This window comes from Phoxinus phoxinus, assembly GCF_949152265.1.
Source record: "Phoxinus phoxinus genome assembly, chromosome: 15".
Lineage (NCBI taxonomy): Eukaryota > Metazoa > Chordata > Actinopteri > Cypriniformes > Leuciscidae > Phoxinus > Phoxinus phoxinus.
Genome location: NC_136890.1, coordinates 1,832,886 through 1,843,085, shown reverse-complemented (window position 1 = coordinate 1,843,085; position 10,200 = coordinate 1,832,886). Strand labels below are relative to the sequence as shown.

Below are 10,200 nucleotides of genomic sequence, written 5' to 3'. Positions count from 1 at the left end.
TATGATCACGCGCGTGAACTCGACAATCGACTACTGTGGACTTCGACCGAAAACATGAAGTAAATACAGGTATGTCCGCTTATTGAATTAACATCATTTTTATTAATATCTTTCACATCGAATACAGTCATATTCACCGTGTTCACTCTGAAGGAATCACTCAACATGGCTGGGCACTTGTAATGACACATCAAGGATGTTAAGAGGATAAAAGCAGGTTTAAAACTTGCCCCATTCAAGTCAATAGGGTGCAAATTTTAAAAAGAGGATAACACAGTGTAGGCAACACCGATTTTTGTCGTTGTTCTCTGTATTGACAGCACTCCAAATTGACAAAAAATTGAGCTCAATGTTAAAATTGACCGGAGTTCTCCTTTAACCTTTTATTCTTCTTCTTAAACTTTATTGAACTAGGAAAGTCACATTGAGGTTACAAACCTCTTTTACAAGTGAGACCTAGTCAAGACAGGGTCAGATAGCCTGAGATTGTGAACATGTTGCAAAGATACAAATTTCCTATTTAAATAAATGGGAAGTTTTCCTAAAATAACCTTATAAATTAAAATAAACCAATGTTCAAGCCTACGCAAATGCAAAGATGACCATCCTACCAAACTGTAGAGTGTGCAATGGTGTGTCCCGTAATTGGAATCAGTGACATATCTGAGAACAGAGTGATAAAGGGGGTCAAGTTTAGACACGGTGGACAGAGAGGCACATCTGTAAATATTATCCCCATAATCAAAGCTGCAGCAAAAAAAGGCTAACAACTAAACGTTTTCTTGAAGCCAATGAAAAACAGGACTTTAACCTATACAGAAAACCCACTGTAAATTTTAATTTCTTTATAAGATAATCAACATGATATTATGTGTATGAATTGCATTTCTAAGGCATTTATGAATAAATTAATAGTTAACCACAATTATAGCGCACTAATACTTATCTATTCATTGTTACGCTTTTAGAAAGTATAATGCATTAAAACGCATGACAAAAAAAAAATATTTCAGATGGAAGGTGTATGAAAATATTAGAATGCATTTTACCTTTGGTTACAATTATTTATGAAAATATCTAATGCATTATAACGTACATATGAATATGTTTATAATGCATTATACGTTACCAAAAAAAGTTCACACCAGTGACCCAAAATCCATAATGAACATTTATGCATATTTTTGCATGCATGCCTATAAGAAATATAACTAACAAAAGATTAGATAAAGGAAACACTGTGTGTGAAGGAAGTCTTCAGTAAGTCTAGGCTTTATTTGTGCATAAATTAAATGCTGCATCAGTTCATATCTTGTGCCCGGTCTGTTACACTCAAGAACGAACACATGATTAGAATATAGCATACTTTTTTCTTTTTTTTCTCTAAAAAAAAAAAAAAAAAACATTTCGATTTCCAAGTTGGTAACTGGACACCACTCACTGAATTATAATGAGCTCGGTCTAGCACACTCCTGCATGCACTGCACACTGATCCACAAGCTATTTCTAAAATGAGTTAAATAGTTAAACATTTGCAGAGCGCTCACAGTTCAGTATGAGTCAGTGTGTGTGTGTGTGTGTGTGTGTGTGTGTGTGTGTGTGTGTGTGTGTGTGTGTGTGTGTGTGTTGATGGAGTCAACATCAGTTTAATACTCAAGAGTTAGTGGTTCACAACAAACACTCACCAAAACGCTTGAGGAATATAAACACACGAGCCGACGAGAGACACGTGATGGTGAGTGTGTTTCACTGAGGTTGCCTGAGGGTTTCTGAGAACAATAGAAGGGAAGGACAATCTGAATAACCTGATTTGCAGGTAGGTGTGTGTGTGTGTGTGTGTGTGTGTGTGTTTGTGTGAGTGTGTGAGAGAGTAAAAAACGAGTTCTGCTTCGCCTCCTGTACATTAACGTCTCCGTCACTACTGTTATTCACTGTTCTGACAGTTTCACCACACACACTGCTGTGTTTGTGAGCAGTGTTATCACTGTTGCTCTAATAAGTGTGTGAACAAACCCCATTACCCGGAAGTATTCGCATGTGACTCGTAGTGATTATGACCTCAAGTCTGGCTTGCTGAGGAGACGCGTGCTAAAGCTCTAAAGTCTTGAGGCTGTGTGTGTACAGTACATTTCGAAAAGATTATGTGCGGTGAGAACATCCGCCTATTTTTATGCAATTTTGAGTTTTCTCATAAAAAAAATGTTGAATGGAAACACCAACATGTGCATTAATAAAAATGTTTTGCATAAAAACATATGCGCTCAATTGAGGCAGACATTTTTTATCTGATAAGACGACATGCGCATAAACTACGCTGGAAACCAGTGTTCGGGGAAATGCATTACAAGTAACTTGAGTTACGTAATCAGATTACTTTTTTAAGTAACTAGTAAAGTAACGCATTACTTTTAAAATTTACAACAAAATATCTGAGTTACTTTTTCAAATAAGTAACACAAGTTACTTTGTTTTCCCATTTATTGACTGACAGCTCTCCTGTCCTCATGTTGAGATAAATCAAAGTGTGTGTGTGTGTGTGTGTGTGTGAGAACATGTGAGCATTTACTCATCTCACTTACACAAAAAAATATTCAATATTCCTCAAAATGAATAAAATCAGTGAAATGCAGAATCAGAATACTAAGCAAACCTCCAATAACTAAATATGTTAAATAAAAAATATTTTTTTATGCATTTAATCTCACTTTATTGACCAGTGTACTTGCTTCTGACCTTCGATGATTCAGTTTAATAAGCAGAAATGACTATAGATAGATAGAAAGGTTTGCTGGTGTGCTTTCTTCTACTGTACACATGTCCTTCAGCCGGAGGATTATTATTTCACTTTTGCTGTGAAAGGGTCTTTACATTTGCCCAAAAATATAACTTTTGTGTTATAAAAAAGCAAGCCCTGCCCAGGTGGGGGGGAAAGTAACGCAAAAGTAACTAAGTAATGCAATTAGTTACTTTTTAAGGGAGTAACGCAATATTGTAATGCATTTTAAAAGTAACTTTCCCCAACACTGCTGGAAACACATTCACTGAATAAATACTTCGATGCGCAAGAATAAACTCACGTGAATTTGCCTCAGCGTCGGCTGTGATTGGATGACTGGAGTAACCAGCGGACCAATGGCATCGCAGCGTCTCTAATGCTGGTTTGGTGTTTCTGAAACGCCGGAGTCGAAGTGTGTGATCAGAATGATTTGGTTTAATTCCCTCCAGAAGCGTCTCACACACACGAGTGTGTTCCCGAACACCAGCATCCGAACGCTAGAGAACATGACAGCGTGTATTGTGTTTCGTTGGAGTGGAGGAGCCACAGTTTCTTCACTGATTGCTGCAACTTTCATTTTTATTACTGATATTTTGCGCCAATTTCCCAGGAAATTACATTATTGTTCTCTTGAACACTTTATTATAAGTTAAATTCACAACTTTGATGGAAACAGGTTACTGTCATAACCCCAGTTCTTCAACACAGAGACAAGAGATCCACCTCTGAACTCTTGAGTACAATTCGCCTTTGGCTAAGCCACACCCTAGAATGTAGATTGACCAATCACAGCGCAGCAAGAATGAGCCCCACAGCGGTCCGACACTTCTTCACAGCGCTCCATTGACTTTAACACCGGCGTCTCGTATGTTTGGTCTCGGCAGGCTATTACCGTCGTAGTTTTATCAAAAATACTGTTAACCGTTGTAACTGGGGCATTTGTAACACAGATACGCGTTTCCCAGAGAGGTTGGAGGGGGTGTCCGTTTTTTCCCTTCCCAAAACCGAAGTCAAATCCTGACAAGTGTCGTCTTTGGATTAAACTGTGTGGACGTCCTCAGTCAGCGAAACCCCTCAAGATCAACAACACACTTTTGTCTCTAAGATACATTTAGCTTTTAACCTTACTGTGAAGTTACACTAGTTAGACAGTTTTATGCTGGTTTAGGTCATGATTTCGGTTCTCTGCCCTAATTGTTGATACGCTAGCACACGCTGCTAATAAATACAACTATATACTCGCGTAGTCCGTTTGCTTTGTAATAACGATTATAGAAGTGAATAGAGACCCAGCTCTGCATGAACAGTGTTGCTCCTGATATTGTGAGTCCCAGTCTCCGTCTCCATTAGGATATGATGCGCTGGGTCATGTTTTGACTGTGACCGTTATGCTTTTGCCTCTATTTGGATCTTGTTGTTGCTTGCGCTTCGCCGTTTGTCTTGAATAAAGCCTTCGAACGCACACTGAGCCCCTTCTGCCTACTTCTATCCGACACTTTATTTGCTGCTTTATAAAAGTTTGATAAAATGTCAGCAGGAAGAGCGTCACAGCATAAGCCATGTTGATACCAAACCAGAGCCCAGATGAAGTTGATGGACGTAACAACAGTAACTAAGGGGGGCGGGGCTTAGCCAAAGGCGAATTGCACCAATCCGGCTTGTAGAGCGAGTATGGGGCAGATCAGAAGACCCAGTTGACCCCAGTATGCATACGTCTTCGCTCTCCTCTTTTTCACACTGACAAACTTCATTTTCCCACAAGACCAACAGACACACGCAAACTCTTCATAACATTAAACTCTGTCCTTGTCAGTTTGCTTATCGGGTACACCGGTCCATGTCAGCACGGGTCTGCATTACACCCCGCAACATCTGGATAAGCCAGAGACTCACGTGGATGTGCTTCTCCTACCCAAGTGGGTGGTTTTGGTGGTTATAAAACCAAAGGAGAAAGATTGTGAATCGGCATTGTGACGAGTAAACCACATGCTGAGTTTGTTCAAAGACTGCTGGGAAAAGCCACAATGTGTTCATCAACTTGCTAGCAGTTTTAGCATCTAACATGCTAACTGGACATGAGCACTAAGTGCATTTGATTTTACATTGCTATGCTAACTGTGAATATTTTAACAATGTTGCTTGTACTTTAAATATCCTTGAATGTACATAGATCTCAATACTGTGTGTAGTGACTCATTGAAATTGTATAATCACTGAAGACAAGACCAAGAAGATCAAGTCATTGCTGTAAGATTTTCAATAAATTGCTTCGATGATGAAGAATCAGATGTTTTGAGTTATTCCACGCACACTCTACATTTGATTGAATCCTTTTTTCAAGTTTGGCCATACATGGGTGTATATATGTGTGTGTGTTGCTGGGGTTATTATCATGTTATTACCTCACCTGGCATTGGCCGTGCGCTTCCGTCTGTCCAGACTTGGTTCAGGATGCTTCTGCAGAGGTCAGGTACGGATGCCCTTCCCACGGGTGGATCTCAACACCGGATGTTTCAGAGAACCGGGGTTACGACAGACATCTCTAGTCTTCCCCCAGGCTATCTCCACCCCAAACATCTAGCACACCAATCATCTAGCACACCAATCATCTAGCACACCGATCATCTAGCTGGTTGGCTCGTCCGCTGTACCGTAGAACATATTGTTGTGCGTCATGCTAATGTGGACGACCCAGATCTGAATACAGCTTCCTAATATTTTAATATAAATGTCTAAATATAAATTCCTAATATAAATTTCATGGTTTGATTCACCAGATTTCGATTCAATTCTGATCTTGATTCGATGTGGATTCATTTGGATATATACAGTATCAGGAACAGTACAGGTCTCCTAATGCAGCGTTTAGTGAACACTGTCAGTCGCTACATTACTACAGGTTAATATTAACAAATCTGTTAATTGTGGAAGATTCGCGTATCTCCCCCGTAGTGATAAAAAAAAAAAAATTCTGTATCAAATTTATAGGCAGGACAAGTAGTTTGTTTAGGCTTGGTTTGTAGAGAATTACAAACATGCGCACATATATTCAAACGCACTTAACTATAGAATTAATTCTCAAAGCGCACGTGAGCGCCATCAGTGTTTCTCACAGGTTCGCGTGTAAAGTCTGTGTAGAGAGAACGGTGTCGTCTTGGCGGCCCCTAATTTAATAACTAATGATCGTTGCGACGGAAGTGAATCAATCAAAACTAACTTTAGCTGGAAAATAACATTATTCAAGAACCGCTATAAAGCCAAAACAATCTGTTACCTTAAATTATACGTTTATCTCTGTAAAGCAGCTTTGAAACAATCTACATTGATAAAAGCGCTATATAAATGAAGATGACTTGACCAATTACTAACCCATAATTCAGTGCTCTTACAGCGTTTATGCCACCTGAGAGTTAGGCAATAAGTAGATACTACGTAAATACACATTTTTATTTATACAGTTGTATATAGAGTACATAAATAATCTTATTTAGATGTTCTTTCTGTTGCGTTCTGTTATTTATGCATGCACCCAGAGCCATGGATGCTTGTTTTCGCTATAAAACATTTTTAAGAGAAAACCGACTTTTTCTCTCACAATTGTGTGTTATAATAAAGTCAGAATTGCGTGATATAAAATCGCAATTAGGAGAAATAAACTCGAAATTCTGACTTTTTATCTCAGAATTGCATATTTATATACAGGGGAAACTGGAAAAGTTCATTTATTTCAGTAATTCAACTTAAAAGGTGAAACTAATATATTATATAGACTTATTACATGCAAAGTGAGATATTTCAAGCCTTTATTTGTTATAATTTTGATGATTATGGCTTACAGCTTATGAAAACCTTTTCACAATATTCTAATTTTGAATTTGGGGTTTTCCATAATCCTATAATAATAGTCTATATAATATATTAGTTTCACCTTTTAAGTTGAATTACTGAAATAAATGAACTTTTGCACCATATTCAAATTTGTCCAGTTTCAGCTGTATATAAATACGCATTTCTGAGAAAAAGTCCGAATTTCGAGTTTATTTCTCGCAATTGCGACTTTATATCACGCAATTCTGACTTTATATCGTGCAATTGTGAGAAAAAAAGTCAGAATTGTGAGATAAAAAGTCAGAATTGTGAGATAAAAAGTCAGAATTGTGAGATAAAAAGTCAGAATTGTGAGAGAAAAAGTCAGAATTGTGTGAAAAAGTCAGAATTGTGAGAAAAAAAGTCAGAATTGTGAGAAAAAAGTCAGAATTGTGAGAAAAAAAGTCAGAATTGTGAGAAAAAAGTCTGAATTGTGAGAAAAAAGTCAGAATTGTGAGATAAAAAGTCAGAATTGTGAGAAAAAAGTCAGAATTGTGAGAAAAAAAGTCAGAATTGTGAGAAAAAAGTCAGAATTGTGAGAAAAAAAGTCAGAATTGTGAGAAAAAAAGTCAGAATTGTGAGATAAAAAGTCAGAATTGTGAGATAAAAAGTCAGAATTGTGAGATAAAAAGTCAGAATTGTGAGAAAAAAAGTCAGAATTGTGAGAAAGTCAGAATTGTGAGAAAAAAAGTCAGAATTGTGAGAAAAAAGTCAGAATTGTGAGAAAAAAAGTCTGAATTGTGAGAAAAAAGTCTGAATTGTGAGAAAAAAGTCAGAATTGTGAGAAAAAAGTCTGAATTGTGAGAAAAAAGTCAGAATTGTGAGATAAAAAGTCAGAATTGTGAGAAAAAAGTCAGAATTGTGAGAAAAAAAGTCAGAATTGTGAGATAAAAAGTCAGAATTGTGAGAAAAAAAGTCAGAATTGTGAGAAAAAAAGTCAGAATTGTGAGAAAAAAGTCAGAATTGTGAGAAAAAAAGTCAGAATTGTGAGATAAAAAGTCAGAATTGTGAGAAAAAAAGTCAGAATTGTGAGAAAAAAAGTCAGAATTGTGAGAAAAAAGTCAGAATTGTGAGATAAAAAGTCAGAATTGTGAGAAAAAAGTCAGAATTGTGAGATAAAAAGTCAGAATTGTGAGGAAAAAAGTCTGAATTGTGAGAAAAAAAGTCAGAATTGTGAGAAAAAAAGTCAGAATTGTGAGAAAAAAAGTCAGAATTGTGAGATAAAAAGTCAGAATTGTGAGAAAAAAGTCAGAATTGTGAGATAAAAAGTCAGAAGTGTGAGAAAAAAGTCAGAATTTGCGAGAAAAAAGTCAGAATTGCGAGAAAAAAGTCAGAATTGTGAGATAAAAAGTCAGAATTGCGAGATAAAAAGTCAGAATTGTGAGAAAAAAGTCAGAATTGTGAGAAAAAAAGCCTACTAAATCTGTTTGTGTCTGCGCACACTTCTGACCGTGGATGACTCGAGTCATGTTCCTCAAGTCAACAGTTGAGCGCTCTCATTTCTACATACATTCTCGATTCTTCAAAAAAACAACAAAGAAGCAGATGTACAAAACTCAAACCTTTTTTTTATTAAAGTCTATCGCATGTATTATTTATATATATATATAAAAGATCTACAGTGACGGAACTGGCACATGATCAGACAACAGTTAGTCATTGATTCTTTCATTCATTCATTCATTCATTCCCAATGAAAATAAAAAGCACGAGAGATTTACACAACAAACACCGACAGATTCACCATTTCACGAGCCGAGGGTGTGCGGGGACTTCATGGGAAGATCAGGGGCATTTGGAAGAAGAAATAAATACATTATTACCACATTTGAGTTTCCTGCGTCCTCTCCGTACATGTGCAGCTCTTCAACATCTACATGGACTCTCCACAGCACATCACAGTTCAGCTGTGCTAAACTCACTGCAAAACTGATTTTCTTCCTCAAAAGTGGTGTCTTGTTTTCTAGAACAAATATCTGAACATTCCTTAATCAAGACGCATTTACTTGAGAAGCAAAATGGTCCAGCGGGTCTAAGGTCCAGATGTGAGTTTCAGAGCAGCTTCAAAAGGCTCAACACCAGCATTTGTGGTTAAAAAGTATATAAATGTGTATTTTGTTATAAAATATCCACTGGTGTGTCTAGATGAGACTCTTATTCCTCGGCTGGATCGTGAGAGACTTTGAAGCTGAAACTCACATCTGGACCTTCGACCCGCTGGACCATTGAAGTCACTATATGGAGAACATCTGGAGTGTGTTCCTCACAAATTTGTCAACATTAAGGGAGTTTATACAACATATGTATGTATGTATATATATATATATATATATATATATATATATATATATATATATTATTATTTTTTTAAATCTTGTTTTCCCTTTGAATTCAGTTTATTTTTCTGACCCCTGAAAAACCTGATTTTCCTGATATTCAATTTAATGAATCAATGAATAATACTATTGATTAGCATTACCAAACATGGACGTTTTATTATTATTTTAATTTAATACTGTGAAGCTGCTTTGATACAATCTGTATTGTGAAAAGCGCTATAGAAATATTCTTGACTTGACTTGACCCCTCTGGCAGATATTTGTTCCTGTTTTAACCATAAACTCACTTCATTTTCAACTTTTTTTTATTTTTAATAAAAGCATTAACTTGTCCAGTAAACTTCTCTTGATTTAGGAATGTTTAGATGTTCACACTGGAAAGCAAGACAGAAACCCTGAGGAACAACATGTATTTTTGCAGCGTTTGGGAATGCGGTTTTCAGGCGCAATTTAAAATCGCATGTGTTTTTTCTGCCGTCAGCAGAGGTCTGAGTAAAAGTGTTTTGATCAGATCTTGAATACTGGCTGTAGTGTGAGGTAAACGGACTGAGGAAACAGCCACATCTAACATTAAAACACTCATCCTGATGACACGTGCAGCACTTTAGCACCAGAGTAGAGAATAAGAGTGTGTGTGAGCCGTGACCCGTGTGTGTGTGTTCAGTCGCTGTCGCTGGTGTCGCTGCTCGGGTCGCCCTGGACTTTGTTTCGGTGTTGCATGGCGCGGTGATACGCCACCTGAACGGACTTCCTAATGTTCGACTTCCTGCCTTCCAGCATCTTCTCTTTGTCCAGATCCTGATTGACGCCCAGAGGAACCAGTTTGGAGCGCGGCAGCCATTGCCTACACACACACACACACACACACACTCATTTAGTGACTTGTATCGCATTCTCTTTTTCATATACAGCATTTTCATGTTCACTTCCTCTGGCCTATTTCTCAGTTTGCCCGCAGCGGATGCTCAGAGATGCTGACAGGGTTCAAGTCTCTCACAAGAAGGTCAAAGCACAAGAACATTAAAGGGATACTCCACTTTTTTTGGAAACAGGCTCATTTTACAACTCCCCCAGAGTTAAACAGTTGAGTTTTACCTATCTCGAATCCATTCAGCCGAACTCCGGTTCTGACGGTACCACTTTTAGCATAGCTTAGCATAGATCATTGATTCTGATGGGTCCAGTAGCATTTCTTTCAAAATGAGCAACGAGTTTCAA

The 10,200-nt window shown here is 37.4% G+C and overlaps 1 protein-coding gene across 2 annotated transcripts in view; it reads right to left on the bottom strand.

Moving 5' to 3' along the window:
* Window positions 1-9,030: 9,030 nt before the first annotated feature.
* Window positions 9,031-10,200, bottom strand: part of brpf1 (bromodomain and PHD finger containing, 1) — a 72,760-nt gene continuing 71,590 nt past the window's right edge. For both annotated transcript variants that reach the window (XM_079637715.1, XM_079637716.1), the window contains exon 16: window positions 9,031-9,826. In XM_079637715.1, the coding sequence (XP_079493841.1) occupies window positions 9,643-9,826 (184 nt within the window). In that variant the 3' untranslated portion in view covers window positions 9,031-9,642. The remainder of the gene's footprint in view (window positions 9,827-10,200) is intronic.